This window comes from Geospiza fortis, unplaced genomic scaffold, assembly GCF_000277835.1.
Source record: "Geospiza fortis unplaced genomic scaffold, GeoFor_1.0 scaffold66, whole genome shotgun sequence".
In the NCBI taxonomy this organism is placed as follows: domain Eukaryota; kingdom Metazoa; phylum Chordata; class Aves; order Passeriformes; family Thraupidae; genus Geospiza; species Geospiza fortis.
The window spans coordinates 3,656,190-3,673,753 of NW_005054312.1; the positions used below are offsets into that span (position 1 = coordinate 3,656,190).

Here is a 17,564-nt window from a genome sequence, read left to right on the forward strand (position 1 = left end):
TTTTTTAAAGTAGGTGGCCTTGGAAAAGACCATGAAATACTGAGAAGGAGGATTGAAAACGGGGCTAAGGAACTTTGGTTTTTCCTCCAGAGTGAACTGAAGAAGTTAAAAAATCTAGAAGGAAGTGAACTGCAAACACGCATTGATGAATTTCTGTCTGATTTGGGTCATCAGGAAAGGTACTTCCATTAGTTGGTTCTGACCTTTAATTTAACTGTCATTATATTGTTCAAAGATGTGTGGCAATTTTATTTTTTGATGTTGTCAATCATCAGGCTTCCTTATTGTTGGAGTACCTTTTGTATTATATTTTGTATTATATTAAAATATTCTGCATGAGTTTTGTTTGTGCTGAACAAAATTAATCCAGGAACTGTTAAAAATTCAATGACATCTGTCTTTAAGCATATTATAACTCTGTTCCCAACAAGATTGCAATGACAGTTTGTGTCTCATCAGTAAACAGTTATACAAAAATACCTCAATTAACTAAATACACTACCTTAAATCAATGCCCTGAAAAAAGCTGTAATCTCTGTATATGAACGTCTGTAATAAAGCAACGGCCTTTGAAAATAATAATATAGTAAAGGGAAAAATTCATAAGAATTTTCAATTCCTTAGAAATAATGCAAACACTATTTAAAACATAAAGACAATATGAATTCGATTATTAATATGGGCAAATAGTATAGTCCATTAAATTTTGTAATTTAATATTCTGCAATTCCAAAATCCATTTTGTCACAGATTGATTGAGTTGAAAGTGAGAAAGGACTATTCAATTATTGAGAGTTATTATTTATATATAAGACATGATTAAATTTCATCCAATTAGTTCTCTGCCAAGTGCAGTTTTATATATTTGACTGAAATAAAAGTGGTGCTTGGCTGAAGCGGAATTTTCCAAAAGACTTGAGATCTTCACTTGAACAGTGAATTGGCAGAGAAGTGTCACTTCCCTGGGCAGTTTCAATAGTTATCTCCTCTCAGAAATATTTTTTTTTCCACAGAAGTTATTTCCATCTGGGCTTCTTGAACTTTAGGTCATGGATTCTTATGTACCTTTTAAACTATGTCGGCTAAAAACTGGAGCAAGTAGTCTAATACCAGACTTTCTGACTTTTGTCATGGTAACAGAATCACTTATGTGCATGTTATTGCTCTGTTTATAAAGCCAGGATGAAGCAGTCACCACAGTGAAACTTTGAATAATGATGTGTGTGTTTGGTGCCAGAAGTTCTCTTGTTGCTGCCTCCCAGGATGAGTCCTTTCCCTTAGTTCTTTCCATTGTATACCAATGAGTATTAGTTCATTAAGTCTTAATTTTCCAGTTTCTGCATTTCTGACACCCTTATGTTCACATATCACTGTACTTCAGGATGAGGTGAAACCCGTTCGGGAGGTGCATAAACTCCTTCTCATGGAGTTATAAAACTGCCCTGTAGACCTCTGGAAGTTGAGATGAATCTCACTGTGGTACTGAAAGAAGTTTGTATGTGATGTAAGCAATCACAACTGCTCTTTTTTTTTTCCTCTGAGAATTCTTGTCTTGAGTACAAGTATTCTTTCAGTTATCTGGGTGGTTATTAAATATAGAATAATGTGAAGTCTATTTAGTCTTTGTAACAGATCTGTGTAGACCTTCCTATCTGGTGAGGTCCTCAAAGAAGACCTAAGTCGTTTAAGCTAAAATCAAACAGCCATAAACTAGTTTTTATTAAACTGAATCTAGACAATCTGTTTACAGTGTAGAAATTCAAAGGAATTGCATTAGAAAAAAACAGATAAAAATGTTTCTTCGATATTCAGCCGTATTCCTGGTGCATTTGCAATGTTGCCTTCAAGCAGTAGAATTATTTTGTGTTGCAGAATGCACAACTTGGTTGCCTCTAGTACTGAGGAAGTTTTTTCCTGCACCTTTGAGGTTGAGCTGTCTCCTTCTTTCCCTTTAATCTTTTAGTCTTGTTGTGTGAATTGCAGGAAGATTTCCAGTTTGTGTGCACATCTTTTGGCATGTGATGCACTGCTGCCTCTGGGGTCTTCTTTGCCCTTACAATGCACGGTACCTCCCCAGGGAAGGAACAGTCTCATCTTCCCTCCGCACTGTCCATCTGCTTGCCTCTCTGAAAGGAACAGAGCATAAGTTTGGAATGAGCAAATCAGATGTTTGTCATTCACTTTGAGAAGCACAGGTTTTTGCTTTGGTTTTTTTGTTTGTTTGTTTTGGGATTTTGTTTGTTTGGGTTTTTTGTTGTTTTGTTTTTTACTTATTACCTATTTTGTTTGTTGGTTTGGTCTTTTAAATACATGTGCAGTTCTTGAATTTCTTTAAAGGAATTTCTTTAAAGGAATTAAACCTGTTGTCAAATGCTCTTTTCTTTACAGTGCTGTCTTAAAAGGTTATATTTTAAATAAATGGAACACTGCAAGTGCAGCTGGTATTACTTACTTTTATACATATACATGCACATAAATATACATAAAGATATCTCAGAAATGTTAATAAATATTATAATCTATTGTTTGGATTAGAAAGATTAGTGTTAATTATATGTACTTAAAGGAGTTTTTCATGCTGTTCTTATGTGGGAAAACAAAGAGATGTGTATCAAATGATGAGGTAGCTATGTAAGGAGAGAGGCTCATACTTGTTGGTGAGGAAAGCTTTCTGTGTCATAGATTAAGACTTGCTTTTTAAGAGATGATAAACTTTAGTTTCTCCGATTCTAGACAAGTATTAGAGTTCTTTGTTAATTTTGGTGATATTAAGCAAATTGTTTACTACTCATATGATAGTGCTTCTTGTTGGATGCTTTAATCACTGTTGGCTATGCCCTAGGAGCTGTGTGGATTTTCTCCAGGGCAGTGCTGGTCCCACTATTTGTCAAGTATTTCAGTACTGATTCTGTTTGAGAAATAGTGTTCCCCAACACAGCATTTTCCTTGAGAATTACATAATTGTATTCTCATAGTTGCTATAGGAAAGAGGGCTGTTGAGAGTAAATTCATCTAAACATTGGAAATACTATTTGATATTGAGTTATTAAAACAGAGCAAATTTATCCTCTAGTTGTCATGGTTGTTTCCTGTGTTGACAAAAGTTGTTTGCAAGGTGGCTATTACTGAGTTAGTTTCATTCCTTCTCCCAGCGAGTAGCTGTCATCAGGGATTTTGTGGTAACTGGCCAACATTTGATGCACAGTGTTTGGAGAAAGTTTCACATAATTTCCTTTGAATTACATATTTTCCTTTGAGTTTTTATTTGTTGATGTAAAATTTTAGGAGGTTTAAATTTTTTCATATGACTGGAATAGATGTCTAGACTGATTGTTAAAAACGCCCACCCTTCCCCCATTATTTTGGCAATCAAATACGGATGAAACACAGCCAGATTTTTTCCTCCATTCTGCTTTCCAGGAAAAAAATACTTTTAAGTACAGCTCCAAGGTTTATTTTATGATATGAAGCAACAACAGCAGCAAGTTGATGTTGTTGGTTAGTAGCCCAGAGCAAGTTTGATGCCGTAGATATCTGCAGTGCCACTGTGTGAAGTTTCCTGCCATTTCAGCACCTGCAGTAGCCTCTAATAACCCTGTGCAGGCTCATCCTTTGTGTGCACTGAGCTATCTTGGGCTCATGGATCACCTCTCCCTGTGCTTCTAACTCTCGCCACGGAGCATGACCTGGGTCTTTGGTATTTGCGTCTCTTCTAAATCTGTATTAATAAGTTATCACAGTGATCTGCCATGCTCAAAAAACCCTAGCAGATGTAGCTGGAAAATGCACATTTCTGAGCAGTAACAATCAAAGAAAAAAGGACTCTGTGACTGTGTCTTAAAATAGCACTACCTTCTAATAATTTGTGTGATAACACCTGTGAATTTTTCACTTCCTGGTTTACTTCAGGGTTTTACACTTTTTTTTAAAGAAGATTACGGATACTGTCTGAAAACTCTTTCATGAATTTGTAACATTTCCTGCAAATCATTTGATACTTTTTATGGTTTCTACTGAGCAAAGCTGCCTTCACTTAATGTGGTGAGTCACTGAGGCTGTGTGAGGACACTCTCACCCATTTCTCTTACCTCAAAAATTATCAAAGTAATTATAATTCATCCATAACGCTGATTATTAAAACTAAGCTACTGCCTTTTCTTTGTCACGGTCTCCATAGCTAGTAATATAAAAAATAAAATTTGGGCAACACTTTTTTTTCTGTAGAAATAGGAAAAATTACTTAAGAGCTGACAGAATTTTTTATTGTTGTTTTTTAATTGGTAAACTTTGTATTTTCAGTTATTTTTTCAATATTTAATGGAAATATATTTCTATAAAATATAGGGAGAGTACACTGACTACTTGCATCACAGGTACTAAAAAGACTTGTTTAAGGCTAATGAAAGAGCATTTGAAAATGGTTTAAAATGTGGCTATGTGGTTGCATGGGTGCTTTTAATGAAAGAGGATTTTAAAAAAATAATAATGTTTAAACCTTGAAACCTTGACTTTGTATTTTTTCTTTAAACACCCAGCTTGGTTACATCCTGATTGGGAGGAAAAACTTATTTAAACTCCTGAGAAAATGCATTGGTTTCCTTTTCTAGTATGCCTACTAGCATATATGTTTTCTATAAATAGGGAAACTGTCTTAAGAGGAGCAAACTCTTTATGTGTCCAGTTATCTGTATATAATGCATTGTATTAGAACTAGTCCATCATTAGTTCTGTTCTAATTCTCTTTGAACTGTGTGTACATGTTACTGTATTATGTGTCTTTAATAGTTACTGATTTAAAACTAGTTACCTGGTGATGCTTAAAATTAATTTTTATGCAAAGCCACAATGGGGTGTTTCAAGCTCAATTACCTTGCAAAAGAAAATCGACTTTATATAGTTTCAGATTAGAATGTAGATAAGTTTCCTCCAGCTGATTGACAGAAGATGAGGATTGCTACTGCTGAACAATTTGGGTAAAATGTTTAATACAATAATAGCAGATGCTATAGTCAGTGTCTCTGTTACCCTGTGTAGAAGCATGAGGATAAAGACCAGAATGAGTGTTTGAAATAAAATTTCAGATCCATAAATCCAGTTATTAAATTAGCAAGAAAAGTTTGTCTGATAACTCTGCTGATAAATCAGATTAGGGCAGCTCTATCTCAATGTTTACTGCTTCAGTATTGGGTCATTGAAGTAGTTTCCTAGTAGGGATATGCAGCCTGTCAATTATGGACAAGGGGTAGCCTTGGCTAATTGGATTTGTGCTTCCAGTGCTAACAAGTGCTGCCAACAGCTTGACAAGACCACTTCAAATGTTGTTAGGAAATGTATTTTTCCTACCTTCACACTGTTTTTTGGTCACCTCCCAAATTTCCCTGCCTTTGTTCTGTTGCTTCTCTTTCTAGTGCTCAGACTTTTGGTTTATCAAGAATTTCAGGCAATAAAAGCAGCATCTGAAGTTAAGATGAAAGTATTAAGAAAAGTGGTTCAAACTTATAACTTTAGCACTGTTATGGAGAAATGTTTAGCAATATTAAATATTCACAATCTATGAAACCAACTCTGAAATTACTGGTTCTGAGTTGGGCCATCTTTTACTTTTAGAATATCCATTAACATTTCTAGAAACACTTTGAATAGTTTGTCTCTAGTTTTCTATTTCTTCCCAAAAGCCACAGAGATTAAAAAAAAATTTTTCCAGAGTGGTGCTGTTTGGAAAAAATCAGTAATTTTGACTTATCTGCAAATTTTAACAAATGCCATATATCATTTTTATTTTTGTGATGATGTGTTCTTTAGTCTCTTATTTGGCCAATGAAATGTTATAGCCCTAAGAAGAGAATCTCTAATGTATTAGATAATCTCAATTTAGTATTTCATAGTTCTTCAAAATTCATGTTTTGTAGTATGGACTTGCATGGCCATGAGTCTGTTTAGAATTTCAAATTTTTAATTGCTGATGGGTGTGGAATATTTGTTAGATGAAGGACACAGTCAGTCTGTCTTGGCTGCTGTTTGAATTGTGCAGTAGGAGGTGGCATGAAGAAACTGATTTTGAAGCTGCAATTGAAATATCTCTTTAATTTGTCTTTGATTTCATTTAATGCTCCAAATTAGTAATGTTACGATTGTTTTCCATTGTTGTTTACAGGTCAATAATGACCGACTTGTACTACCTCAGTCAAACAGATGGAGCTGGAGATTGGCGAGAAAAAGAGGCCAAAGATCTAACAGATTTGGTACAGAGAAGAATAACTTATTTACAGGTAAGAGGATAGAGCTTTTCAATCAAGGGAAACATTTTTTTCTTCTTATATACATAGCTAAAACTTTGCAATATAATAATTACATCGTAGTTTAAAAATGAATGTTGGTATATGAATGAATTATGTAGAAAATAAATTACTACATTAGTTTCAAACATTGTTTTGTATGTATATGGATGGTAGTATTCCAAGGCAATCACTGAGGTTTGTATTTTTGTTGTTGGTTATTTTGGTTTATTTGTTTCTTTGTTGGGTTTTTTTTTGATCCATGGTTTTTACTGGGCTGTACTTACCTGTTTGAATTCTTCACTTTATTGTAAAAGATAATTGTCTGGTTGATTTTTTAAGTTTTATTCTTTAGAGTATCAAAATGCATTAATATGTTTGCATAGTTTTCAAAACAAAATTTGAAAGTCCTTACATCAAACTTCTGAACTAGCACTTCATTTTTAAAAACATAAGGAAGCAAAATTGAAGTGCTTATATAGTATATTGTCTAGTCCTAGATTGTTTCAAGAGATGTTTGAGACTTCTCTAGATGCTCATATTTTTGAGTTGATAAGGACTTTTTAATATATGTGCTTAAGTGTGTGTGTTTAAAATCTAAATAAAACTTTATCTGAAGGTGTTGGGACTTTTTGCATGGCTGAATGCATGCAGCTATTTATGTAGTGATCAAAAAGATATTTAACGTAGTCTATTTTATTCATGCTTTGTTTATTTTTTATGGCATGTGTGGAGCTGTTTTGTATGGTCACTCCTAATGCCTGATCTTTTCTCTTGTGTAAATAGCTGAATTTGTTTCTCAGATTTTCATTATTTCACTGCTCAGCTGTTGGAACCTTCTCTTCTGCGACCAAGCTGTGTATTTGTTGCTTGTTAAATAAAAAAAGACACCCTTCTGAGGAAAAACATCTCTCTAAATTGTGCAGGAGTCATCACTTTTATTTTACTTCTTCAACTCCTTTCTGAGAACTGTTCCTTATTTTTTCATTTGGATACCACTGTTTGGCTGTAGTATACCATAACTGCTTTTCATGCTGATAGATGTAGCCTTTTTCTACCTTTCCCTGTTTTTTCACTATCCATTTGTTGTCCTGTTTAGTAATACAACTGTGCAAGTCATCAAAAAGAGCACAAAGTTATTTGCTTTAACAAATATACACCAATGTAAAGTAGTCAAATGGTTTGAAATTACACATATTTGTATACCTCTATTAATAATAAAACTGTATTAAAAATAAAATAAAATTTTAAAAAAATTAACAACCCTTGTCCCTCAAGTCGATGCCAAAAAAAAATGGGACATATTTGTAATTGTTTTTTAGTTAAGTATGAAAGTACTGCATAGTTTTTTTCTGGTACATGTTGAACATTGACAGCTGCATTATTTTGGGACATCTCCCTGGGAAGTCATTTAGCTGAATGATTGTGAGTAGTGATGACTGCTGCTTCATTTGGATGACATTACCATAAATTTGATTTAATGAGGCTACATGTAACTAGTTTCCTATAGTTGGAAGAACATTTTAAAAGCTAGGACTTTATATTTAAGGAAAAGGCCTTATTTTCAGAGATGTTTTTTATCAAACAGGTGTAGAAAATGTGCAAGAGAAGTCAAATAAGAGCACCTGTAGTGCTGTAATCAAGTGAATAAATAATTATGAAGGCAGCAGTTTTCTGTCCCTTCTCTTTTGTGCCTATTTTTGTTCTGTTTATTTTAGGAAGTTTGTGATTCAGCATGCAGTCTCACAATAGCAGAATATTTTAGCCTCTGATTTAAAAAGAATCTAAAATTTTTGTTCAGCTTGGAAGGTTAAAAATGCAATCAGGTGAGAAAGGTTACTAAGTACTCAACAACACATCAATTATATTTGCCATAGTTTGCCATATTCAAGTCATATTCTGCCATACTATTTAGTTGGGGCTTTATATGTATGCAAAGAACAGAAAATTGGTCACAAGACTTTTTTCTGAGCTTTCTGGACTTTGCAGTATTTTTGGTGGTTTAATGCGTCACTTATATTTTTCTGTCTTAAAGTGTATTAAATCCTCTCCTTCACATTAAAATTACTGATTCACATTTTTAACAAAAGTCCTCGTGCTAAAATGACAACTACAATAAAAAAGGCTTTGGGCACTTTGTGTATGTGCAAGGGGGTGCACCCCATACAACTGTAATCAATCAACTCATAAGTATATTATATGGTTTTAGTATAATAACCACCTAAGGAAGTGTGGTTACTGCTGATAGCTGTGTGAGGTTTTCTCTAGGATTGAGGAGCACAGTGTGTTAAAGTCCATCTGCACGCTGGGATGTTTCACTTAAGCTGAAACTTGTGTGTCACAAGAGGGTAGGTGCAAACTAGAGGAATTAATATTAGAGGAAGTTTTGAGATCTCTGGCTCTCAAATCAAATACCTACTATTTCTGACTAGGGAGAGAAGAATGTTTTCTTCCAGCAGCTGGAAGAAACTTCTGTTGGTTTGTTTGGATTTTTTGTTTCTTTGCGTGGAATTTTTCCCCCCAAAGTCTTGAGGGGAGCTGGTATGAAAAGGAAGGATTACAAATGACATCACAAAAGAAGGGGAATAGAAGATAGTATTAATTACATTTATGATAACTATGATGAGAAACACCAATTTTTGACATATTTCTCTAAAAAAATGGGATTTTCCAAAGATTTTGAGTGGGACTCTCTTCTCCAGCAGACTGCGTAGCATCAAAGAATAAAATATCTGTTGAAAATATAAAGAAAAGAGCAACTTTGTTAATGAGCATCATACTGTGTTTATGAGGTTACTCAGTAAATGGTAGCAGAGTGCTTTCCCACTCCAGTCTAATCTGTTGTGATTCATTGGATTAAGTAAATTTCTCTGAACTGTGTTCAGTTCTCTGAACTGTAGGCTCATTAACAACACAGCAGTTTCTCATACAGAGAAATGCATGTTAAGGTGCAGGGTTTACTTTTGCCAGTTTGTCATGTGTTTTGGTGGCTGACTACACACTCGAAAGCGCTGGAGGATGGTGAGGCACTGAGGTGTAAACTCTGGAATGGCTTGATTATCTAATCTTTTATATATTGAAGTATGTTTTGTGTAATTGGTCAGGTGTAGGGTTTTTTTGTTTGGGATTTTTTGTGGGTTTGTTTAATTTTTGTTTGGATTTTTTTGGTATTTCTTTTTACTGCAGTTTTATGGCTGTTACATTACAGGGCTTGACATTTGTGGAAGTCCCTTTCATCCCTCTCTTGATTATATAGATAATTAAATTGGAGATAGGAGTGTGATCAGCAGTGTCATTAGGGTTGAGAACAGAATGTATTACCCACTCAAATCAGGGATTTATAATCCTTTTCTGTGACTTTGTGCCAGGAGGAAAAATCTTTTGTATCTTTTGTCAGTCTTCATTGGTTTTGAAATTGTTATTCTTTATCAGCTCAATACTGGTTGCTTTGGCTGGCAGTTGTGGTTATGAACACCCAAACTATTCTGGTGCTTGAAATGTAACTTTTCTTCCTTATCAATGGGTAATATTTTTACCTTTTCCTGGAAACACCAGTTGAAACTGCGATATATCCAAGTATCTCTACTCTCCTTTTCTTTTAAAATTCTCAGTAGAGAATTGAAGCTCAGATAGTGCTTTGTCTTTTTGCTACTTGAATGTATCAATTTGAAAAAACACCACAGTCATAAAGAAATTAGTTAAATAGCTTCCTTAAGTCACAAACTAATACTAATATATATAGTTTTTAGTTAGGTCTACAAACAATGATAAATCCCAAGTGCATTATATTAACATTGATAAGCAGTCACACTATCAAATTGCATTTCATTGTGTGATTACTACTTGATTTCCATAATATTGTTCATAAGCTATTATATGAAGCTTGCATTTACATGAAAGAAAGTGAGAAGGGCATACCTTGACAATATTTCAAATATGCCATTGATTAAATGCTTTCATTTTAGAGGACACAAGCATTTGGAGGTAATGACAAGTGTAGAAAGCTTTATCTAAGGTCATTTTCTAAAAATTCACAGACATTATTCCTTTCAAAAAGAATAATGTTGTAGCTTTACCCAAGCTGGTAACAGATACCCCCAGACACTCCCTCCTCCTTCCTGGTAGGACAGGGAGGAGAATCAATGGGGAAAAAAACCCCAAACAAACAAAAAAAACCACACTCAAAAAAACCCCATTGTGGGTTGAGGTAAGAACAGTTAATTAACTGAAACCAAGCAAAATATGATAATATTAATGACAATAATAAAAATATAATACTGCTGATAATCATGATATGAGAAGGTATTTTTTCATGGAGTTCTTTCTATGTGGACTTGTACAGAATACTAGAAAGGCCCTCTTTCTCTTCTGGAAGACTGTAGGAAATACATTTGTTATAATTTCAAAAGATACCTGTTGGATTTAGTCTCAAGTTGTCCATTAAATTTGTGATGATAAAAGTACTGGTCTGAGGAATAAAAATCTTGAACAAAAATTTCATTTCATTTATTGTTTTCATACCTAGTTAGGCCTTGAATCAGGTGTATTTTAAATGAAAAAAATAAAATGCTGATGGTATAGTACATGTTCTAGAGTTTTAGATTTGGTTTGGTACCTCCACCCCTCCCCCATCTGAATTGTGGTCCTCTCCTTTACATAACTGAATGCGCAAAGTAATTTTATTTTAAATTATTTTAGGACTCAGAATATTCAGAATATATTTTAGATCACTTGAAGGAGGGATCTCAGTTCTCCAGACAGGGATCACTGTTTTTTGAAGATTTGATTTGACTGTTGCAAATTTACAGAAAATTATATTGAAAGTTTAGATGTGAAAGAAACAGAATTTATATTGATGGTCAAATATCAGTATTCTTGTACCTTATATGAAATGTTAATCCTGGAGATTTTGTGGAAGACCTTTCTGGAATTTAGAGCTATGTCTAGAGCCATGCAAGTATGAATACATACAAAAAAAAAAGTACTATCTTTTACATAAAGAAAAACTTCTGTTGATTATGATGTTGTGTTGTCCACATACCTAAAAATTCCACATGCCTAAAAATATTTATTAGTTTGTACTTTTAAACACAGCATTCAAATAATGTACGCATTTGCCTGCTATTTTATGGGTTTTTGGTTTGTGGAAATGAAATATGTTATTTTATGGAAAGGGTATGCAGATTAAAATTCTGCCCTTTCTCAGTCTGCTTGGGTATGTGTTTTACATTCTGTGTTTGCTATGTGGTCAGCTAGCCTGGGAAGCAGTCCCTTAATAAGCATTTGTTTTATTCTGTACCATTTGTTTTATTCTGTACGTTGTAGACGGGTGGAAATTTTCTTTTATTGGGTGACATGCGTGCTTATTGAAAGAGACCTAACAAACTTGAAAAAATGCCAAAGGAAAAAGCATTCTAACACTGAGAATCATGTTGATGAAATGTGAACTCAGAGTCCAAATGTTGTCTTTTTCTGACAGATTTACAAATGAGAAAGTAATTTAAAATCTTGAATGTATTCTATTTTATATTAGCATAGTGAAGTATGTTCAATAACTGTTCATGCTCACAGTGAATTCACATAAAATTTTCATGGAGCTGAAGCTTACTCATCCATTTTAGTTGGAGATGCGTTATAGCAGGGCGGCTTCTGTGATTTATGACATTTGCCAGTTTTTCAGAGCAATGCAAGCCTTTGATGTAGCTTCTCTTCAGCTCCACTTTTTCACCCATCCTTACAGAACCCGAAGGATTGCAGCAAAGCTAAGAAACTTGTGTGTAACATCAACAAAGGCTGTGGCTATGGCTGCCAGCTTCACCACGTGGTGTATTGCTTCATGATCGCGTACGGCACGCAGCGCACGCTGATCCTGGAGTCGCAGAACTGGCGCTACGCCACGGGCGGCTGGGAGACCGTGTTCCGGCCCGTCAGCGAGACCTGCACCGACAGGGCAGGTGCCACCACGGGCCACTGGTCAGGTAAGGCTGGGCCACCCATGGCGCTCCTCCTGCTTCTGTGCACCTTCATTCCCATAGAATTAATCTGTTGTCTCCTTCATGTTGTGTGGAGCATGATAACTGTGGTTGCACCTGTGTAGGTAAGCACCTTTTACATCTTATTTGCCCACTGTATTCAAAGAAATTCCTTCATAAGATAGCTCTGCATTGGTAGAGTCTTTATAATACAAAATTTTAGTATTTGAGACTTAAATTACAATTTTTCAGCAGGGTGCTACTGTGTTCTCTGCTAGACATTAATCTAATTTTCATGGGAGGAGAGTATTAAATAGAGGCCGTTGTTAATAAACTTTTTAAGAAATAAGGGATGTTTCCAATATTAAGCAATAGAAATATAAAAGAAATGGTATCCAATAGTCACACCCCAACAAAATAAACAAATAGTTGAAATAACTCCTAATGCAAGCTGAACAGATCCAAAATTCATGCTATAAAAACAATGGCAATGTTAAATATGAATTTTTATTTGTATGTCAGCAAGTCGTTCCTTTCTTATATCATTCTGAACAATTTGCCTAGAGTAAGTAGATGGACTCTGATGTTTGGAGGATCAGGTACCTTTGTTTGTATCCAAGTAAACAATGTTTGTTTTAAATGACATCTTTCTCCATGTGATTGGTAGTCAAAACATATCAACATCTTCAGTCTTTTCACTAGGACGCTGCATACCCAGTGCATATGGAATCTTAAAGTAACTATTAAAATTTTACCAGTCTGAAATTAACTTAATCAGATTTACAAAATCTGGTTTACAGGTTGCATGTAAACTTGTGTGTTTACTCATTGAAACAGCATTTGCACATTGAAATAGCATCTGTTCTTCAGAGCTTCAAGATGCTACAAAATTAGCTTTGAGAATTCTAGTTAGTTTTTGTGAATGAGATTTTTTTTTTTGCAAAAAATGTTTCTTAGGAATGGTTGGATGTTTTATAAAAACAACTATAAATGGACAACAGGTATTGAGAACTCCAGATGAAGTTTTATTTGTGTTTGGATAAGTTAGTAAGTGAGACTACAGTCTGGACATGGTTCTCAGTGGACTCCTATATGTGACTCCAGAATTTAGATGCAGGCAGTTTTGTGAACAATTTCTGAGCCCAGTAAGCTGGAAAACAGTTCACTCAGGTACACACATGGTTTCAAATGGTCATATATTTTAATGAAAATCTATTTAAATAGATGATGATTTCCTGCAATATAGGCTTTTGCTGATGAAAATACAAATAATACTTTATTTTAGGTTCCTATAGTTTGGGTACTTTTGTTTTTTAATTTTTTAAATTTTTTTTTAACCTTTCAATTAGTTTCTAGATCAGGATGAATAATTTGAAGGCTGAGCACATGAAATACCCTGATGCAATAATTTTTTTTTTTTAAATAATGAATGCCACTAATTTGAGTTTTGGTATTCTAGAGCTAGAGGGCTATGAAAAACAATCTTTCTGTAGTTGGTGTGTTGGCCAGCCACACATGCTATAAACTGTGTTAAATTCTGATCTTGTGCAGTGGCTTGGTCAGTGAGGATGAATGATTCTGACAAGGGATCTCTTTACTAGCCTCAGCCTGGCTTCAGTGGGAGTCATTGTTACTGCTAAATTTTAGAGACAGAGTATCTTGCTGAAGATTTCTGTGTGCTTTTTATGTCTTCCTAAATCTATATAGATTTTTATTTACTTGTATATCTGTTTATTTGTTCCCTGTTTTTTCAGGGACAAATGAGTCTGAAATTCTTAACTCTAGTTAGAGTTAAGAATTGCAAAACCAAACCATGTGTTTAATTTTTTTTCTCTACAAATTCTGAAATCAACATGGGATTTTCTATAATTTCAAAATAAATGCATTAAAATGCATTGACATTTATCAATTTTCATTTTACATAAACAAAGCATTTCTCCTATGTGGTGTAGGGATTTTTAAATTTTTTAAAATTATATTTCAAAATGAAAAATTTTAGTAAGTGTTCAATGTAAATTATGGAAATAGGCCAACAAGTCAGAAAAATATATCCTCTAAGAGAGATGCTTTCATGTAATTTGCAGACCTGAATAGATAATAATATAGTAACATGTGCTTCATGACAAAATTGTTTAAATTTGTTTATCTATTAATTGCTCCTGATTGACATTTTTTAGTTTTATTCGTAACACAAAATTTTATAGTTTCTGTAGTTTATCTTCAGTGAATCAATTTAGAGTGTAATACCTTCTCCAAGAATTAAGAAGTTTATATAAGCTGAGAATGCTTATAGTTCTGGAATTTTCTTTGTCCAGTCCTCTCCTAACTGAGTATAAAAGCTAAGCTTGTTTTTGGGATTTGGGAAGTAGAGTGCCTTTTAATGACCAAGCTGATATTTGCCTGATAGCAGAAGATTAGTAAGCCGTGTTCTTATCGGTGAAGAATTAAGGGTCAGCTCAGCCCACGTCACGTCTTGGAGGAGTTGTTCTTTGTGTTTGACATGGTAGTTCTGGAATCAGGTTCAGCTTTTCTGGCTTAAACATATTAAATGATTGAGAATTCTATAGCAGATTTCTGTAAATGCAACAGTTATTTTACACTGTGGCATAAGTTTTCCTTGTCCTTTGTTTCACTCATACTGTCATTCTAGAGAAAAAAATCTTGAGAGATGGTTGTCTTCTTATTTCTAAAATGATATCTTGCCTGTAATTGCACCTTGCTTGTAGTTTGTTTTTCCTTTGATTTCTATGGTCAAACTGTTTATAAATAATTTAAGCAGGAATTTTTATAAGAAGCATGAATGATTTACTGGTAATAAGAGCAAAAATGTAGAGAACTTCTGAAGACATATTTATCATGAAATTTTTGATTAATTTTCTTTAAATTAATTAGTTAGCCAGATCATAATGTTATTATCATTGCTGCTTGCTAAAACAGAGCCTCTTCTTACCATTTTTTACTTGCTGATTTATGATGTTTTGGTGGCATTGCCCAATAATAAATTGAAAGAGGTCTACAAAATAACTAGACCAAAAAATCATAAATGAAAAAGAAAACAGATTAATAGGAAGGAGAGACTAATGTACTGTTAGAAGTCATATTTGCATGTCAAGCTGGCGAATGAAGGGATGTAGAGGTCAAGAAGCCATCTACTTGCTTTAAATAACAGTATGTGCTCCTTCCCATAAGGCCTAAAAACCAGAAAGATCAAAGATAACTTGAAAAAGGAAACCTGAAACAAAGTTTCCTGCAGTTATCCTTGAATATTGATTTTGCTGCCTCTAACTATGATGAATTGATGCTTTTGAGGAAGGGATACCCAGAGGGGAGAAAATGGCAGAGCTCTTCATTTGTTGGTAGTGCCAGCTTTTAAGTATTAATTAAACTACAATCTTAAAATATAAATTAACTAATATGTTTATATGTATAATTCAAGAATGAGGATACTGTGGGTACACAAAATGAATGTTTAATTTATTAAAGTCTATCTGGCAACAGTAATCAAAAGGACTAAATAAAAATTGCAAAATCAAACCATAAAAAGTTGTACAGAATTAATTGCAATAAATTAAGAAGTTTCACTCCATGAACTAGATATTCCGTGACGTAGTTTTTTATGGAAATCAGCTGAATATTTAGTATTGGCCTAAAAAAAACCACTTTAACTTGCATGCAATTGTATGAATTATGTTTTGCTCCCACATCTCACTCTTATTTATAAACATTTGCTGAAAGAATGGATTAATTTCTAGTTCTAATTCTTAACATTGTGTTTATACAGTAGCTTTCATTAGTTACATTTTAATTCAAACAAGTTCCATTTCTATGAAGCAAGCTGGAGAATGGTGATTTGAGAGAACAGAGTGGAACAGCAACCTCTCTGAATTTTCCCTTTTTTCAATTGTGTTAATCTTGAAATCAAGCTTCTGATGCTCTGTAGATTTTTTGTCTTCAAGGTGCCTTGTAAGATACTCTATGTAAAGACATTTGTCTGTGTAAACACAGAATATATTTAGGAAGTGGTAACTTTTAAAAGGACCTTGGAATTCTAATGAAGTCGGTCTGAGTTTTCAGAGCAATGCAGTAGCCTAAAAGAGCTAAGTGTGATCCTTGTTCATGTCTAAGTGGAGCGTTATGGAATAATAGCAAGAAGCTATTTTCACTGTGCAGAGCAAAGACAGGCTGCAGGACACTGTCAACTTCTGTTATCTGGCGTTCAAAATGAATATTGATAAATATGAAAGGTTTCTGAGAAAGACCTACACTGATTCAAGGACATAAAAATCTGCTTTACAGTTGGAGATTAAAACCATAATTCAGTTCTAAAATAAAGCAAGTTTTAAAAGCTGGTCCTGCCACATTTTATAGGTATTTCTATATGCAAAATATTTATACTTTTAGACAAAGATGTGGCTGGAGTATTTTGATTAGAGATGAGGTCTGCTTTTAACAATCACTCGCTGCTGCTGTTGACCCCTATTACGGCAACAGGTCCAGAAACAGAAAAGCAAAAAAAAAATGCATGATCTGACATTGGAATTACAGGAGATGCAGTCTTTTCTTGTAACTAGCTTTATTTCTTTTGGGGATTTTCAACCAGAAGAATATTTGCCTTTTTGTGTTTTGGAGTGGGTATGTTTTAATTTGTTTGTTTTGTAGTGATACTTTTAATATTGTCTTACAACTTCTGTCATGAAGTTCACTTGTGCAGTCCCAAATCTGCCATACTAAACTAAATTACTTTGTATTTTAAGGAGGTTGTAATAAAATACATCTGTGTGTTCTTTCACGCTATAATCAATCAAGGCAAGTTATCCTAATCAAGCCATTTACGTGGCCTAAACCCCACCGGTTCTCATCTAATTATATGAGGAATTACATCAAATCTAATCCATTCTTGGTAAAAGAATGGTGTTCTTGGAAGTTGTTTTGCATGTCAGTGGCATCTTTCAACAGGATGGGAGATAAATGGGAAATACTTTAATTTAAATACAGCTATTGTCCAGTAAATTTTCTGACAGCAGAAGTAAGAATGTCTGTATTTCTTTAAAGGTTGATGTATATAATCATGCTATCTATCAAAAAATGTTCAAGAAGCAAAAACATTGGGCTTGTATACAGTGAGTTGTCTTTATGTTATTGCTAATTTAGGTGAAGATTTGATATCTGTATAAAATGCAATTGAGTGTTTGATTTGTTCCTTGCATGGGCAGGACTATAAACAGATTAGGAAACATGTTCCGTGAGAATTCTTTAACCGTGTTGAAATGAAGGAAGGTAACCTAAATGTGCCCTGACTGAAGAAAATTACTTTCCA

The 17,564-nt window shown here is 34.0% G+C and overlaps 1 protein-coding gene across 6 annotated transcripts in view; it reads left to right on the forward strand.

The window, feature by feature from the left end:
* Nucleotides 1-17,564, forward strand: part of FUT8 (fucosyltransferase 8) — an 81,224-nt gene that overhangs the window by 38,792 nt on the left and 24,868 nt on the right. For 5 of the 6 annotated variants that reach the window (XM_031055732.1, XM_031055734.1, XM_031055731.1 and 2 more), the window contains 3 exons: nucleotides 11-179; nucleotides 6,155-6,269; nucleotides 12,016-12,253. In XM_031055732.1, the coding sequence (XP_030911592.1) occupies nucleotides 11-179; nucleotides 6,155-6,269; nucleotides 12,016-12,253 (522 nt within the window). The remainder of the gene's footprint in view (nucleotides 1-10; nucleotides 180-6,154; nucleotides 6,270-12,015; nucleotides 12,254-17,564) is intronic. The other variant, XM_005419471.2, reaches the window with a different exon arrangement.